The sequence below is a fragment of the Porites lutea genome, chromosome 9 (genome assembly GCF_958299795.1).
Source record: "Porites lutea chromosome 9, jaPorLute2.1, whole genome shotgun sequence".
NCBI lineage: Eukaryota > Metazoa > Cnidaria > Anthozoa > Scleractinia > Poritidae > Porites > Porites lutea.
The window spans coordinates 9292788-9311024 of record NC_133209.1 but is presented as its reverse complement, the minus strand read 5'-3'; the positions used below and the strand labels follow the sequence as shown (position 1 = coordinate 9311024).

Genomic DNA, 18237 nt, shown 5'->3' with positions numbered 1-18237 from the left:
CGTCCTTTAAATATCAAATTTTGCCTAGTGAGAAATTTTCCGTTAGCCTAAAGTTTGAGATATCCTTAGCCCAGTTCAAACGTCGAATTTTACGCGTGCCGAGCTTAATTCCTATTTTAGTCGACTAAAATAGTTAAATACGGCATTTGATTCAAACGTGAACTCTGTCGAATTTAACTCTGTTTGCTGTCAATATTCCCAGTAATATAATAATAATTTTCTAAAATTCATGCATTAAGTTAGACACGTGAAATGCGACGCTTGAATCAAAAGTCGAACCTAAGTCGAATCTTCGACTGTTTCAGTCACAGATACGGCAAACGTTGCATTTAATTTAGACAGTCGAATTTAATTGATTCAAAAGTTGCACTTCACGAGCATTTTACTCTCGAGTTAAATTCGGCACATGTGAAATTCGACGTTTGAACCGCGCCTTACTCTGTGACATCTTCCTGAACATCAGTGTCTTATCAAATGAAACTCTATTGTCTAACCTCGAACGCACTCTATCATCTACGATTACTACTAGATAAATATTATGTACAGCTTTGGTGAGTTTTATGGAAGGTGCATCTTTCTTACCCTCCTGCTTCTGTGCTTGTATCGTAAAACACTGGGCGAGAATGACTAACAACACACAAGTATATACTATCTCCATTTCTGAAAAATCGAACCAACTGACTGAAAGCAATTCTATTCCTGGTTTTAAACCAAGTGACAAGGCGGTCACGTTGGCGGTCAATTCACATGAGAATTTACATGAAAATAGATTTTAATTCCCAGAGGAGAGAAATGCTTTTGTTCTTGACCACCAACATGGCCGCCGTGACCTCACGTACAGACTAGCAGACGGACCAATCTGCGTTGACCTACGTAAGTGTTTGCGTTAATTAGCGTTACGTAATTTGCAACGCCACCGTGAGATCATGAGAATTTGAAAGAGATAAACTACGGTTGTATTTTAACGATTAAAGAATTCAAATGTTTACCAAACCAAACTGAACAAAATGCTTTCCCCTTATATATCCTGCTGTAATGCTCAAAATTTGTAGAGATACCGTAAAATTCCGAAAATAAGCCCCTCCATGTGTACGCCCCTCCAAATATAAGCCCCCCAAACCGTTAACGCAAAAAATTATCCGTTAAACCGCCTCTCCAAATATAAGCCCCCCAGGGGCTTGTACTCGGAAAATTGCCCTCAAATACAAAGTGTAACAAAGCAAAAACGATAAATTTACTTCCAACTATACGGCTAGCCCGATCGATTTTGAAACGCAAATTTCCCTCCGTGGATAATCCCATCCGAATATAAGCACCTCCAAAAATAAGCCCCTCAAAAAGGGCCTTTGAAAAATATAAGCCCCGAGGCTTATTTTCGGAATTTTACGGTATTTGAGAAACCTGTTGAGAGAGAATTCACTCCATGAGCCTTCAGAGGAAGTAGGAAATTGGAGTTTGGTAGTACGTGATGCGGAGTATGAAGGGGAACGGAAATCAGCACTTATGAAGCATGGCGAGGGAACAAACTTTCAAGGCAAAACAAATAAACGATTTTTTAGATATTATATATATATATATATATATATAAAGTTTTTGAACATATTAGCAAATGTGGCGATAAAAGTTGTGGATAAGAAAAGATATTAAGACTTACTTATTATTTTTTCTATTAAGATCTAAACTGTTAACGCGGGTCAGCACTACGTAGCACTTGAATCCAACCCAGCGGTTTCCTACCTGAAATTTCAGGCAGTGGATTTGTTTTAGCTTCAAGAACTTGCTGAAAGACATTTGAATTTGGGCGACTTTGTGTGATATTCGAGGACACGTCTGTTTCTAGGAATCAACGCAACTCGTTCGGTTAAAGGAAGTGAGATATAAACTAAAACACCACGTCATGTTACAAAAATATATAATAGATCAGTGTTTTTATTTTTCGTTTTATTGTTTTGTTTCGTTTCTTTCTTTTTCCTTTATCCTTATGCCGTCACTGATTACAATTCTACATTCGAAGAGGGTACCAATGTCCAGAGGTCTAAGTGAGGGTTTAATTAAGGAAAAAACACCTGACGGGGAATGACGTAAATAAATAAATAAAGTAAATAGGCATGCTACTATTTATATGCCGAAGTGGTAACGTTTAAACGCCGTTTGCGTATAGTTAAAGGGCTTGTTCAATATTTGGGTAATATATAGATTTAGCCAGGGCTAAAAGCGAAGCTCCCGTTAATAAATTCATAATTTAAATCAAACAATAAACTTGTAATCCACAGATCAGGGACATTCATGTGACGTTTGAGGTAAAGGCCACGTGATTTTAGAGAAAAATAATTTGACAGTCCAAGAGTGAAACAGCTTTTACATCGAGTTATTAAATAGTCTTATTTGTACACCCAAAAATAGCAATCATGTTCGATCACAGTAGATTAGGCCTGGAAAACAAATAGACCTACCTATTGCATTAGCTGTTGCATCATAATGTGGCATTCACCACTCTCTCCAACATTGCTCCGTTTGAGAGACTATGGATAATTGGACAACCCCGAAATATAATTTTAAGAAACACACGCGCCACGATAGTCATTGGTAACAGCCAATTTACAAGTTGCATTGCTCTGTCTAAAAGAGAGGCCAAAATAAAAAATCAGGCCGGAATTTTCTGTGTTCGACAAGTTTACTTTACTAGTAAATCTTGGCGACGAATATGGTGGCGTGTAATACAGCCTTTTAAACATACTTTTTCTCACCACGTCTCAGGTAAACAGTACTATGAGGCCCTTGTTTTTATCATCAGGGGCACCCAACGACTGTTTTCTTTAAAATATCTGTCGGAGAAGGAAATATTGCCTAGAATTTTCTGTAACTTGAGCACGGCTAAAAATTTCTAGGTGGCGGTTCCATTCATGTACCAGTTTCGAAGCTTTTCCAATAAATCCGCTACGATTTTCTGAAGTCTAATATTTCCCATTTTACCCCCCAGGTTGGGCTATTTTTCGTAGTAAAAAGGAAACCTAAAATTTTCGGATTCAAAAACGCGATGTAAAGGGGAATTAGAAAAATTCTTACTTTCGTAAAACGTTAAATTGCATCTAAAACTTTCGGGAAAGTAATACTAGAGCCCTAATAATTTCGAAAAGACTCAAGTTGCCCTAGGACGACCGAACAGAAAAACGATGCCATCCGAAATCGGATTTCCAATGACTTTGACAAGCGTTGCATTTGTCAACAAAAAGCGCAATAAACAGACCAGCCATGAATTACAGAACAATCTTGATAGCAGCTGTATTTCATTTTGTACACCAAGTAGAAAAAGACAGTTTAAAACATCACAAGATGACACAAAACTCTGTAAGCTCCAGCTATCAGTAAGCAAGTTTCCAAACGCTGCATAAATTCTCCACATGAACTCACCTGTCAAATTTTGACCAATCAGAACATAAAAATTGGACGTAGAGCGTGATCAACGCGTGACAGTGAGAAAAGTCAAAAGTGATTGCCTTCCCTGCATGTAAATGTAAAAGCCGGTTGAATTTTCGCGTCCGAGGTCAGTTCGAAATCAACATTTTAAAAGTGCGGCTCATGAACTCGACTTATTTCATATGCATTTAAAAAAAATTGAACTTGAGCTTGCGATAATTGAAAAGTAGCAACTTGCCAGCGGATACCTTAAAAAAACACTCGAACTCAGTAGGTCGATACCTGAGCCCGCGATAGGGTCAGGCGATACTGGTCAGCAGAAACACTATTTTGACAGCTGTCAATTAATCAAAGCATGGATGTACAATATCAGGCTGTAGGCTTCCAAGCTAACTAGAAAGTGTCAGATTAAACATTGATATGCCTGTGGGGCGGACGGACGGAAGGTCGGGTGGTCGGTGTACGGTCACGTGATTGCCGAATTTTCTAAGATAGATAGATTTTCTAAGATATGGGACTTCGAATTGAGCCCGTGATCAAATAAAATATCAGCGCAAAACTTTAAACACTACGTGACCTCAGTGAATAGACCAATGAGCCCGCGATACACTTAGGTGATGATAGTCAGCGTGTACCCTAGTTTGACAGATGTCAATTAACCTTCATTAGAATGGCGAATATTCGAATTAACAGACTACGAGTGTGAGTAAGACATATCCGTCCGGCATGTAGTGGAAAATGCCAGATCGTGTACCTGAGTGAACCTGAGCCCACGTTATTAGTTTTCTGATAGTGGTCTGCACATGTCCCATTTTGACAGCTGTCAATTGACCTTAATTTGGCTTGCCAATATAACTTTAAACGACTGTCAGCCAACTGACAGCCTTGCCCGGCGTAGTTTCGTTGTTATGTTGAATTGGAAAGTGTGGCATATTATATCAGCTTATATGTAGGGGCAAAACGACTGGTCTTTCATCAGAGCCCGCGAGATGGTCATGTGATAATTGTCAGCGGATGTCTGATTTTGACAGCTGTCAATCTAACCGTACTAATACGGACGGCTTACATAACTAAGAGGCTAGTCAAGTTGTGCAAGATCTATTGTGACATTTGACATCGACTTACATGAAGTGTGTGTACGGACGGGCGGGCGTACGCTACGTCATAACCAAATTTTCTCGGATGGATAGTTTACCCAATTTTCTTACCAATGGTGCTCCGCTGCGCGCGCGCGAAGCGCGCGCGAGGAGCTCCGCTAGAAAGATTATTCTAAAAGAACAACGCAAAAAAGGAATAAACAGGAGCCCATAACTATGGCATAAATTTCAACTGCTTATCAGCAAATAACAAAATTCCTTCCGAGTCGTTGCGTTGCGTGTTCCGCAAAACAAACGTTATCGATTCAACCCTTAAAGAAACCAGATGTTAAACGGAACATTCAGGGAACAATTTATTTTTAAAAGGTCAATTCTTAAACATCTACGCTCATACAGAAAAGATACAAGGAACATTCCCAGTGAACTATCAGTAAAGATCGCGCGGCCTGTTGTCAGCACTTTCTACTATACAACTACAGATCGGAGTCATAAATCGAATGCCTGTTAAAACGTTTCATGCTCGATGGTTTGTCTCCTCAAACCTCACACGACTTCGTGTACAACAAAAGATTGCTGAGTTTTCTCCTTCTGATTCCAGGCACTCCATAAATAAAATTGCTGCAGACAATCGGAAGTCATGTCGCAGATCAGCTTCACTCGCCGCTGCGTCCCATTAGTAGTTCACGCCTGTATCGAGGAAACCCTTTTTAACTCCTCTTAACATATTTATCGTTTGAAAAGTATCCGTCAAAGGTAGATAGTTGACTGGAGAACCTTGATAGACAGAAATGAAAGCCAGATGACCACATTAAAGGCCACATTTGATCCGTTTGTAGGAACACTGACAACAACGAACTTGGCTTCGTACGGTTCTCCTCAATGACTTCGAATTTTCTCGACAATACTTGCACAAAAGTACAAAATATGGCGTTTAAAACTTCCCAAATGGACCAAATATCTCTTGAATACTGATATTATGGCTCTCTCGGGCGTCTCAGGGTCGATGGAAGAGGATTTCTTCACCAAACGCCAATCTTGAAAAACTGTACGTACGCATGTGTGCGTAGCAGGCAAGACGCTTATTTCGAAGCTCTTCACTCTTGATTAGTTTTTGAGACTCACATTTGCTGAAACCTTGACCAAAATGGTAAAAGACACAGTCCAATCATTGAAACTGGAAAATGACAAGTTAAAAGATAACATTCAAGAAATTTGTGCTGAATTACGCAACCTACGAGACCAAGTTAAAGCTGAACGAAATGGCGGCCATGCCAGTTCATCTGAGGGCACCGATGAGGCAACTCCGAACAGCATCCAAGAAGACTTTAAGAAATATGTTAAAGACAGGATGTCTCTTATTGAAAAATCTTTGGAACGCTTGTCATCTCAAGCGGATAAAATATCATCTTCATTGGATCAAGCACTGGAATATTGGTATTCATACAACATCAAGCTTGTGGGCGTTCCTGAAGTTAAGCAACGAGAAAGCGCCGGTGATACGCTGGAACTTTGCATGAGAATGTTCAACAAAATTGGAGCTGAAATTCATCCTTATGACCTTGACATTGCCCATCGAGTGCCATCTCGTAACACGTCTGATGGTCGACCGAAACCGATTATTTGTAAATTTACTCGGCGCATCGCCCGTGAAAGTGTTATGGCAGCCCGTAGAGAAGTTAACAGGATCGTTCCTGCTGATATTGATCTCCGAGAAAGCTCATCTTTAGAACATGCTGCTATCTACGATCACCTCTCCCCACGACTGCAGAGTTTATTATCTGACGCCAAGAAAATAAAGGAAAGATTTCTCTTCTCATTTTGTTGGGCCAAGAACTCAACCATCTGGCTGCGGAAAAATGAAACCTCTCGTCCGATCGCCATTAAAAATTCAACCGACTTGTCCAGTCTCACAGCTCGCCTAGGATCTTCTGGTGATGTTACTACTCCATAAGAACATTAACAAACAATCTACTAAGGTAAATAAAACACTCCTAAGCGAGCTTCCATACTTCAATTACAGCGATCTAATTTCCGCACATGGCAAATTTAATAATTCTCTTAGTTCCTCTCTTCCTACCAAAAAATATCTTGATCGTCTCCCAAGTTATTACGACATTGATTTATTTACTCTGAATACATTTTTAGATAGAAGCTCGGACTCCAACACTTATTACTCTAATACAAGATGTAAATACTTCTCTCCACATAGTTTTTGTGATCAAAAAAGTAAGTTTGCTACTAATCCCCATCCAGATTCTAATATTTCGTTTATGCACACAAATATCCGCAGCCTAAAACGTAATTTAGAAAATTTTCAAACTCATTTATTAGATGAACTAGATTTTCATTTTAATATCATAGGCGTAACAGAAACAAGAATAAACAGCTCGACTGAGAACTTAGATTTTAATCCTTCGATTTTGCATTATAATTTTGAATACCTGCAAACGCCTCTTTCAGCTGGAGGTGTAGGCATGTATATTGATGAGCGATTTCAATATCAAACAATAGAGAGGTGTTCTAATGAAGCCTTCCAGGCACTTTTTATCGAATTACATCTTCTCAAAAGTGCAAACATAATATGTGGAGTATTGTATAGGCAGCATAATTCCCCTGAGCTTTTTCAGGAATATTTTGACTCGACAATGGAAAAGCTTAGCACCACTGGAAAACAGATTATTCTTATGGGTGACTTTAATATAAATCTTCTCCATGTTCATACTAGTACTCACGCCCAAAATTTTATGCTATCTTTGCAAAGCCTGAACCTGACTCCGACAATCGACAAACCAACAAGAGTTCACAACAACTCTTACTCATTAATTGATAACATCTTTATTAACAGTCTAGAATATAGTATCTGTAGTGGAAACATAGTCTCGGATCTAACAGACCACTTTTCTCAATTTTGTATACTAAACTTTTCTACTAATCGAGATCTCTGTGATCAATCGAAATCTAAGCGGTTAACCCGTGACTTCTCAAACTACTCAGAAACAAAGTTCCTAAGTGAGCTATCTGAAATTGACTTAATGGGTACAATTTGTAATAAGACAGACATAAACAAATCATTCTCTACATTTCACAATAAACTGAACAAGCTCCTCAATAAGCACGCCCCATTAAAGCCAATTTCAAAACGCAGCCTAAGAAAACAACAAAAACCCTGGATAACAAAAGGCATCAGAAGATCAATTAAGATCAAGAATTCACTCTATTATTCTGGTGACAGTAAAACCTACAAAATTTATCGTAACAAAATACTGATGCTCACACGAGTAAGTAAAAGGAATTTTTTCCACAACTATTTCGAAGATAACCTAAGTAACATTAAAAAGACTTGGAAAGGTATAAACAATCTTTTAGGTCGCAAACGTAAAGCTATCAAATATATCACCTCGCTTAAACGCCTGGGATCTGATCAAATTTCATACGATTCCTCTGACCTTCCTGACATTATGAATGAGTATTTTTCCTCAATTGGTCATAACCTAGCTTCCAAAATGCCAAACCCGCAGAAGGAATTTTTTGATTATCTTCCAAAATCACGTAATGCTGATTCTTTCTTTTTCAATCCAGTAACACAAACTGAAATTGAGTCCGAAATTATGAACACGCCATTAATCAAGGCTCATGGATTGTATTCTTTCCCCACTCGTGTCTTGCGATCAGCTAGACATATTCTTAGCCACCCCCTATCTGTACTAATCAACAAGTCGGTTGAACATGGAATATATCCCACTAAATTAAAGCTTGCTAAAGTAATCCCAATCCACAAAGCCAATGACGAATCTGACCCATCCAACTACAGACCCATATCACTACTTTCAGTCTTCAACCGAATCTTTGAAAAAATGATGTACATTCGCTTGAAATCATTTCTTGAAAAGTTCAGTATTCTCTATGATTCACAGTATGGATTTCGTGAAAAGCGGTCCACTGAACATGCTATCTTGGAAATCACCAATCAGATTCAAACTAATATGGATAGAAAGCTGTACACCTGCGGAATATTTATTGATTTACAAAAAGCTTTTGACACAGTCGACCACTCAATACTTTTAAAGAAACTTGAACATTATGGTATACGCGGGATTGTGAATGACTGGTTTACTTCCTACCTTACTAGTCGCAAGCAAATAACTGAATTTGGCCCCTCAAATATATCTAAGAAAGCGACAGTATTATCTGGGGTTCCCCAAGGATCAGTCCTAGGGCCTCTGCTCTTTCTTGTTTATATAAATGATATTTGTAACAGTTGTAACCGAATGAAGTTTTACCTATTCGCAGACGATACGAATCTTTTATATTCAGATAAAAACCTAAAATCCCTGGAATCTACGGTAAACGATGAGCTCTGTAAGCTTTACGACTGGCTAATAGCGAACAAATTATCTCTAAACATTAAAAAATCTAATTACGTTATTTTTCGACCAAGACAAAAAAATGTCAAATACGAAGTTAATTTAAAAATATTCAACCATCATACCAACTCTTACACATCTTTGGAACGTAAAAGTTATGTTAAATATCTAGGCGTGCTTATTGATGAGAACCTCTCTTGGAAACATCATATTTTACATATAGCCTCTAAAATAAGCACATCGATTGGCATTATTGCTAGGCTAAGACATTTCGTACCACTTAATACTTTACAACATATATACAGATCGCTGATTCAACCCCATTTGTTATATGGCATAACAGCGTGGGGCCGAGCAGACAAAATCCACAGAAACAAAATCCCATGTCTTCAGAAACGTGCCCTTCGCCTCATGTTTTTTGGTGATTATAAAGCTCACGCAGTACCCTTCTTCATTTCATCCAGTCTACTACCTCTAGATCTTCTTTACTTCAAGTCAGTTGCCGTCTTAATGTATGACGTCTCAAATAACACATCGCCACCTCAAATAAGTAATTTATTTAATTACCAACATAATATTCATTCACATAACACAAGATCATCAACAAAAGGCAACTTCTTTCTCGAATACTCTAGGTTAGACAAGCTAAACATGTCTTTTTCAAGAAACGGTCTTAGAGTCTGGAATAACCTATCTAATGAAATTCGTCAAATGCCTAAAGTGAAATTTAAACGCAACATTCACAATATGCTCCTTCAGAAACTATCGGAGGCGAATGAGTATATTGATCTATTGGATTTGAATTCTATTAGCTTTCTATCTACATTATCCCTCCAGCTTCCCATGTAATCTGCCTTATTTCTTCTGAGAATCTTCGTTATTATTACTAGTCAGTATTCAGTATTCACCTTATTTTAATGTATTGTACGATAATAATTAATTTTACTTAGTATTGTAATTGTATTGTATTGTAATTGTAATTATTCACTTTGTATTTAGTATTCAGCTTATTTTAATGTATTGTGCGATAATAATTAATTCTATTTAGTATTGTTATTGCAATTATTCTACTTAGTGTCAAGCCACTGCTCGCCTCGAACAGCTATAGCTAACTGCGAGCAGTGGTACATCATATTTTGTATTTTCTCAATTTTTTCTTAATAAACTTGAAACTTGAACTTGTCCGCCGCAACCTCGTCCCCAGGGGTCCCTTTTGTCATGCGCTGATCCCCGTCGCTGACCAAAAGGATCGCGGCCTCTGGGAACGAGATTGTGTCCGCCGGAGAGAAATCAAGTTGCCGCACATGCGCAGAAGCGTGTCACAGTCCCTTTAAATACTGGGGTATAGCGATAAACATAACATTTCACACCAGAACGGTTGCTTACAGAAAGTTGATACGGTGAAAATCTTTTAGGAAACCTAAAAGGTAAGCTGTGTTGGGTGGTTTTACCAAAGTAATCTCGCTAATTTAACCGGATTCGTGGCTGCAAATTATAGTTCCATTGTACATTTTGAACCGGAGAACAAGTTCAACCTGAAGGTAAAATTTATCCGCCAGCCTGTTTCTCGGGTGGTCTTAACAAATAACGAAGCATAACCACATTTTGATTTCTTAGTTTAGCTCACCTTTTATGCAAAGGAAACCTCTTTATTGATGGTTGAGTATATAAACGTGTAAAGTGAAATTTTCCTTGAGTATCAAGAAGCTTTATCATGCTTAATGAATATTTTATACTCAGTATCATGAACTCTACTATAAATTATCAGCCTTAGAAAAGCATACATCAGCAGTTACACGGAAACCGTCCTTTCAAAATATTTTTCCTTCGCTGGAAATGTGAATTTCAACAGTAGATAAGTCAGCAAACTGAAGTTTATACGGAAAGTATGTTTCTTCTCGGAAGTATCTACGGTTGTTTGTTTTCCCGGAAAACTACCAGCAGTTTCACTTAATATAAACAAGAAACCTTATCTTTCGAAAGGTATTCGTTTTCTTCAAATAATCATTTGATATAATATATAAAATGATGTGTGGTCGGGGAGATCTATTTTGTTGACTGTGTTAGACTTTATTTGACTCTGAAGTTGATGACTACCGCACAAGTTGTCGAAACGTCAGTGACTGTCAACAACAGTCCTATTCACAGAACTGCGTTCACCCGGACGATCAAACTCAACCTACTTTTGTGTTAGTTTTCTTTTATTTTACCAGTTAGCCTTGCGAATACAGCCGTCTCCATGAGGAGAGACGGCTGTATTCGCAGTCTACCACTTTTTCAGTTCATTTCAAACGCGATGATGATCAGATGCGGCGAAAAGTTGGATTCAAGGTTGTACCTGTTTTCCTACCTATTTGCATATGATCCTAGTAGCGATGGAAAATTTAAATTTGTTTGTCACGGAAGGCACTGGCATGTCAAGCATGTGGGTGAATAAATGAAGTGAAAGTGAAATTTTTCGTGGAAGGGGTTTTCCCATGTCGATCGAATGCAAATAGGATTATTGATTAATGAACCATTCCTTTTTAATTTGCGTATTCCAAACTTTTCGTAAGCGCACAGTTGTTTGGCCATAGGCGATGTTTAAAGTCAAAGAAAGTCCCAAGATCCATAAGGGATACAATTGAGGCGAGGGCAAAGAATACGTTAATGGTCAAATGTCTTTCCTAATGGATGGTTGAACAACATTTTGTTTATGAAGTCGAAGTTAGTAAAAAAATACAGGTCTTAGCAATTTTTTCTGTTTTTGTATTTTCATTTACACCTTAGATACTTGGATTTTCTCCCACTTCACACAAGTTCAAATGTGGCTCAGCAATATGTACCACTGATTTTATTACGCCAGCGTTTACTTGTCAACTTACTCTTTGTTTTATTAATTCTATTAATGCTTCTGACATTTCAATTTCTCATGTTACTTCAGTTTGTAGACTGCCATCCTGTAGTTTGTTAAATGCAGTGGGGAGATAGAAAGAAATCGATTACTAGGAAAGAAATCCAAGAGGCTTACACGATTCGAGCGTAACCCTGAAAAGATGGAGAAGGTAAGCAACAGATCGTTGTTTCCAGCTGTTATATATCACTTTGCTTTCATAGTGAAATGAAAGTACTGAAATTAAGAACATTTGAAAACATAACCTTCCATCTTTGCTAAATATTAATCATTGCAACATAAAGGAAACGTCCTGGAAAACACAAAGCCTACTACAGCCGCCAGTCTACGTGCCTGCAGCCATAAACGATTTGCAGAAGAACCTCCTGTCCTCAGCGGCTGAAGAGATGAAGGCGTTTCTCTTAAAAACAAACAAACAAATAAACAATCTATGGAAAAGGTTATAAGAGAGGAGGAAAAGAAAAAAATGGATGAGACGGGAACCAGTATTTTAAAACCCTAGGCCATCTTAAGCCATTTGTTTCCTACCTATAGAGAGCATTCTCAGTTACTAGTGAAGATGCAAATATCGACCTAAACATAACCGGTTACAATAAAGCTGAAATACTCTCTTTCCGTCGTGGACAATGAACAGCCAGTGGGACTGAAATGTCTCCTCATTGGCCCACACGGTGCGCTTTAGACAGACTTAGGCCTGTTTCAAACGTCGTGCTACTGCCGTGCTAAGCTGGCTCGACTGTAGCTCGACTGCAGCACGGCATTAGCACGACTTGGTTTCAGACGTCGAATTTAAATCACACAATGACGGTCGAATGGAACGGCTGTTACCAAAAACAAAACACAAAAATAAAGAAACAGTTTAGCAAACTTTTAAATATATTCTGATGTATTTATAATTAACGAATTGAGTTCGGCACGGCGGTAGCACGACGTTTGAAACCAAGTCGAGCTACTGCCGTGCTAAAGTCGAATTTAATTCGATCAACTGAGTTCCGCACGGCAGTAGCACGACGTTTGAAACGGGCCTTAGGCCTGTTTCAAACGTCGTGCTACTGCCGTGCTAAGCTGGCTCGACTGTAGCTTGACTGCAGCATGACACTAGCACGACTTGGTTTCACACGTCGAATTTAATTCAGTCAAATAGAACGGTTGTTGCCGAAAACACAAAAATAAAGAAAAGGTTTAGCAAACTTTAGAATGTATTCTAATGTATTTATAATTTATGAATTGAGTTCGGCACGGCGGTAGCACGACGTTTGAAACCAAGTCGAGCAACTGCCCTGTAGCAGGGCAAGGCTTTCCGTGCTACACGGCAGTAGCACTACTTGGTTTCAAACGTCGCACTACTGCCGTGCTAAAGTCGAATTTAATTCGATCAATTGAGTTCGGTAAGGCAGTAGCACGACGTTTGAAACGGGCCTTAACCGTTGTTCACTGATAGTTTTGTCTCTGGTAAGTTCAAGAAGATTTTTTGATCTTTCTCTCACATCTCGCGTTCCTCGTCCTCATTTTGCCGCTAATGGTTGCAAGCCTTTTCCGCTCACTACGATAGCGCGAATTGGTGAACTTTACACTACTAAAATATGTGAAACTATGTGTTAAAATATTTAATAGGAGAGGAGTGAACGTTTCAAAACAAGGGAGGACGAAGATAAGGCCATAGATATAGCCTTGGAGCAATCGCTTAAAGAATATGAAAACAGACACAGCTACAACCAATCAGTGAGTGCTTACTATTATTATTATTATTATTATTATTATTATTATTATTATTATTATTATGAACAGGCTAAAGATTGCGTGACAGTGGTGTGTCGAAAGGTCATGCCAATTTTACAATTTTAAGGATAAACTACCAAAATTATCGATAAATCAAGGTAAGGCATATTTTCAGTGTATAATTTTACACAGGTATTGTATGACTTTCATCCTTAGGTAAACCTGCAGAATACTGATATGTCTGCAAATTAGAAGAAGCTGATCGAGCGGATGATAGTTTTGTCAGTAGTTTTAGAGAATATAGACTTTGAACGGTCGTAAACCGACTTTACATATATTTTACGGATTGAATTTGTGGGGTCTTAGAAAAACTAAGCGGGGCCTTTGTTCTGCGAAACTACGAAAACTAAGACTCCTAAATTTACCGTTATTAAAATTTGACCTAAAACTCCGTGGAAAGGATCGGACAGAAGAGAATTTGACAGATTAGGCCTATTTCGGCTATAATTTGACTTCATACTTGAGGAATCCAATTTTAGGGGGTCTTAGTTTTTGGGGGTCTTAGTTTTCGTAACACCTCAAGTTAAGGCTACCTATAGAGAGTATTCTCAGTTACTAGTGAAGATGCAAATATCGACCTAAATATAACCGGTTACTATAAAGCCGAAATACTCTCTTTCCGTCGTGGACAAATGAAAAACCAGTGGGACTGAATCACTGGCTCACATGGTGCGCTTTAGACATACTTAAACCTGTTTCAAACGTCGTGCTACTGCCGTGCTTAGCTGGCTCGACTGTAGCTCGACTGCAGCACGACACTAGCACGACTTGGTTCCAGACGTCGAATTTAATTCAGTCGAATAGAACGGTTGTTGCCGAAAACACGAAAATAAAAAAAAGGTTTAGCAAACTTTAAAATGTATTCTAATGTATTTATAATTTATGAATTGAGTCCGGCACGGCGGTAGCACGACGTTTGAAACCAAGTCGAGCAACTGCCCTGTAGCAGGGCAAGGCTTTCCGTGCTACACGGCAGTAGCACTACTTGGTTTCAAACGTCGCACTACTGCCGTGCTAAAGTCGAATTTAATTCGATCAATTGAGTTCGGTAAGGCAGTAGCACGACGTTTGAAACGGGCCTTAACCGTTGTTCACTGATAGTTTTGTCTCTGGTAAGTTCAAGAAGATTTTTATTTGGGCGTGGCCCAAATAGAGTAATGGAAACGGCTTGTTTTGACGCAAATGTGCAATAGGCACGCAATACGTTCTAACGTAAACAAGGCAAGTAAACAAGCGAAGCGAGGCGAATGTCTGCCACGCGAACGTCTTGTACAATGTAAGAGGCATGTGGGAAAGAAAGCTCTGCTTGCACACGGCACTTTATCGCACTTTTACGATCTCTAAAGTTAATCTGAGTCTTCAGTATTTTTGCCTCATCGAAATTTGGAAGTCTCAAGTCCAGGGATGAAATCTATCAAAAATATTTGGAATATTAACGTCGGGTTTTGGTCACAATAAGATCGCAAGCAACGAACCTTGAAAAACAGAAACACAAAAAACGGATCGAAATCCACCAATCACAAATCATAAACAACGACCTTTTGAACCCGTTGAAGAAAACTTTCGTTTCCTAAGGGGTCCGCTAAGATGATTGACATCTGACATTTTTTTGACGAAAGGATCGAAATGCACCAATCATAGAAAGACAGTTTTAATTGCATGTTTCCTAAGAGGTCATCTGAATTTGTTGTTTTCTTTTCTTTTATGTCCATTTTTGTGATTGGTCGATTTTGTTAGGTCGAGTGGATGATCCAATGAGGGACGACCTGGATATCGTTTGATCCGAAATTTTTCGAAGCAGCAGTGAGAAGCAGTTTGGATAACATTTGGCGGCGGCGTTTCGGGGAACGTGTTAATATATTGTTCAATCATGTTATCCCGGGTTAAACTTACAAATGCACACACTGTTCGCGGTAGGCCCACACGAAAAAAATAACACTGAGTGTTTTCGGAATGGGCTGGTCCGCGAACTCAAAGAAAAACAAAGGAAATTATCAAGACATTCAATGACATGAAAGACTCATGGACCCCATAGACGTAATAACAAATCGGAATGTCAGGAGTGTACGTGTAAAATGAATAAGAGTTTTAACAGAGGAATGTTTAACAAGTTTGAGAGTCGCAAGGTTTGTGTAGCTGGTTATCACTGTGACAATAGTGATTTAGATTTTTGCATTACGGAGCACAACGAGTTGCCCGTGATAAAAATCTGTTCCGATGAAGGAAGAGACGATTGTCAACAATTGAAACCAAAAGGGACTGAGGCTTCTTTTGGAACTATTGTGATAACTGCAACAATTCTTTTTATTATTTCAATTTTGTTTAGCAGGGTGACGGTTAATGTACTTGTTTTTGTATTGCGTGTTGTGTTTTTTCATACGATGCTGTGCGTCGGGATTTTGCATTATCAGCAAGTTTTGTGTTAGTGTTTTGATGCAAGCGAGGTGACGACAAGAGAAGGTAATGAGCTAGTTGTACAGAAGGAAAATTGTGTTGTGGAGGAAATAAAAGAAGTTGAATTGAGATCTCGTCGCTTGAAATTTATTTGTAACAGAACTTACAATTCATTGGTTTCAACCAGGTTAGTCCATTATATTTTCGGCATGACAAATTACCATAAAATCGAGATTGTAATTCGAAACTCGCGTTGTTTTCAAAATTTGCATAAATCGGCCGCTGCAAAGAAATATTTAGGTTACAAGCGCTTCGAAATACTGTACCTTCAGAGCGGCATAGCTTTTACTTGTTGTGCTATATCTTTCAAAACTATCGATCGATTCTAGCTCAAAACTCTCAAAGGCGGCGGTTTAAATGTTAAAGCCCATGGCTGGTTGAAATCGTCTCTTGTTTGTTTTCAAACGATTTAGGATGGATCGAACCGACTTTGGATCGATTATTATTTTATCAGCTTGTGGTATGAACGAAACCTTTTTCTTCTCGATAAAGTTCACCCAACAAATTTAGAATGATTTACTTGACTTTTCGTATATGGAACGAACTGACTTTTTTGTGGAACGAACTGACTATTTTATGGAACGATCTGACCGTGGATTAATTGGAACGATCTGACTTGGAACGATGTCAACGATCTGACAGATGGAACAAAATGACCGGTTACCGTCATGCCCCTAGCAGACTACCAATGAACAAATTAAAATCTTTGTTACAGAAAACACGGAAAGTGACACTCTTTGTATGGAAGAGTATTCGGAAAAATACACCATTGTCGTCTGAAATTCATTGTTACGTTAAAAGTAGAAAAGGTTTACACTTAAACAGGTACAGAAGTAACAGTAACAGTGTGAGGTTTTTACTTAAGGGACAACTACAAAACTAGTTCGTAAACGAAGGAAGGTGTATCTGTCGTCCAAGCAGCAGAGCACAGGCGATTTAGGTGGAATGAGATATCCAAATAGGCTTCTAAGTAAGAATTTGCCCCTCTGTACATGTAATTATCCATTTTATAGTGCTTAAAACAATTTGAATCACCGGGTTAATTTTGGCCAATTTAAGCTTTGTACTGATATAGAGAAGAATCCAGGACCTTCAGTTTATGTAGATTCTACAAAAACAATTAATGCTCCATACTGTCAAGGAAATGTTACAGGATTTGGGGAAAATGGTGGACAACGACGTGTCGCAATGAGTCTGTGCGCTTTAATTTACAGTAAGATAACAAAGATGACTTCAGTTGATGATATGACTCAAATAATGATTGTTTGTATTCAATTATATTCTTGTCTGTCAACTGCTTGCAAGACAATCTATGTCAATGTTAACAGAATTGTCAGGAATGGTTACAGTGTTTCAGCAATTTTTTCCACCTTGAATACAGTGACAGTTATACTTGTAACATCCATCACTACTGTATATGACACTCACAGGTTACAGCATTTCAAACACTCTTGGCACTGAACTACAACTCATTCATTTTAACGGTGGCAATTATTGGTGTTGGTATCTACAGCACTGAGGCTGGGGTATATAATATATTTGATTCTCATGCTAGAGATATGTATCATAACAGTCATAGTGAAGGGACATGTGTATTGTTGGAAATACCATCCATGCATAAATTAGTGAAATATTTTCAGACTCTGTATAGGAATGAGGATATATATGAACTTAAAGGTGTACATAGTGCCACCTTTGAACCTCATCTTTTCTCAAGCAATGTTGAAAATTGTAGTATATCAAATGTTAATAGTTACCAATGTTCCTGTAAAACAGTGCTGCCCTATAGCAGTTTATACAATGTGTTACTCTCTTATTAATCCTTGTGGATACTGGACTTAAGGAACTTTATTTGCCCTTGTTAGTAACCGGAATACACTGTACAAGGTTATGGGTGTGAAAACACATCTGTCAGTATCAGTGGAGCTGAGATAAACCTTACTCTCGTGGCTGTAACCACTTATGTCCTATGTTGCAATTTGGCTCCAAGCATGTCTGCATTGAAGATGTGCATATTTTCAAACATTGTCGTGAAATGACACTATTTTTGTAGTGGATTGGGACATACTGTATAAGCTGCGTGGTTCAGCAAACAAGTGGAGTAAAGGATTTGTCTTCTCTGGTAAGATATGATGACAGTTCTTTAGCTGCAATAAGTCATGTTCAAAGTATCGTACCCAAAGTACGACCACGCCCAAATATACGCTCACACAGCGTCTTGTTTGATCTTTCG

At 38.4% G+C, this 18237-nt stretch overlaps 2 protein-coding genes across 2 annotated transcripts in view; both read left to right on the top strand.

Annotated features, from left to right (window-relative positions):
- Nucleotides 1–5658: 5658 nt before the first annotated feature.
- LOC140948853 (uncharacterized) lies at nt 5659–6465 on the top strand. Its single transcript, XM_073398122.1, has one exon. It carries the CDS (start codon nt 5659–5661, stop codon nt 6463–6465), a length of 807 nt encoding a protein of 268 aa, XP_073254223.1.
- A 5334-nt stretch (nt 6466–11799) lies between these two features.
- Nucleotides 11800–18237, top strand: part of LOC140948852 (uncharacterized) — a 9456-nt gene continuing 3018 nt past the window's right edge. The window contains exons 1-2 of the mRNA XM_073398121.1: nt 11800–11922; nt 13386–13493. Of these exons, the coding sequence (XP_073254222.1) occupies nt 11914–11922; nt 13386–13493 (117 nt within the window). The 5' untranslated portion in view covers nt 11800–11913. The remainder of the gene's footprint in view (nt 11923–13385; nt 13494–18237) is intronic.

Bases quoted from the DNA above. Each gene is read 5' to 3' on its own strand.
- LOC140948853 (XM_073398122.1), top strand. From the start codon at position 5,659: ATGGTAAAAGACACAGTCCAATCATTGAAACTGGAAAATGACAAGTTA.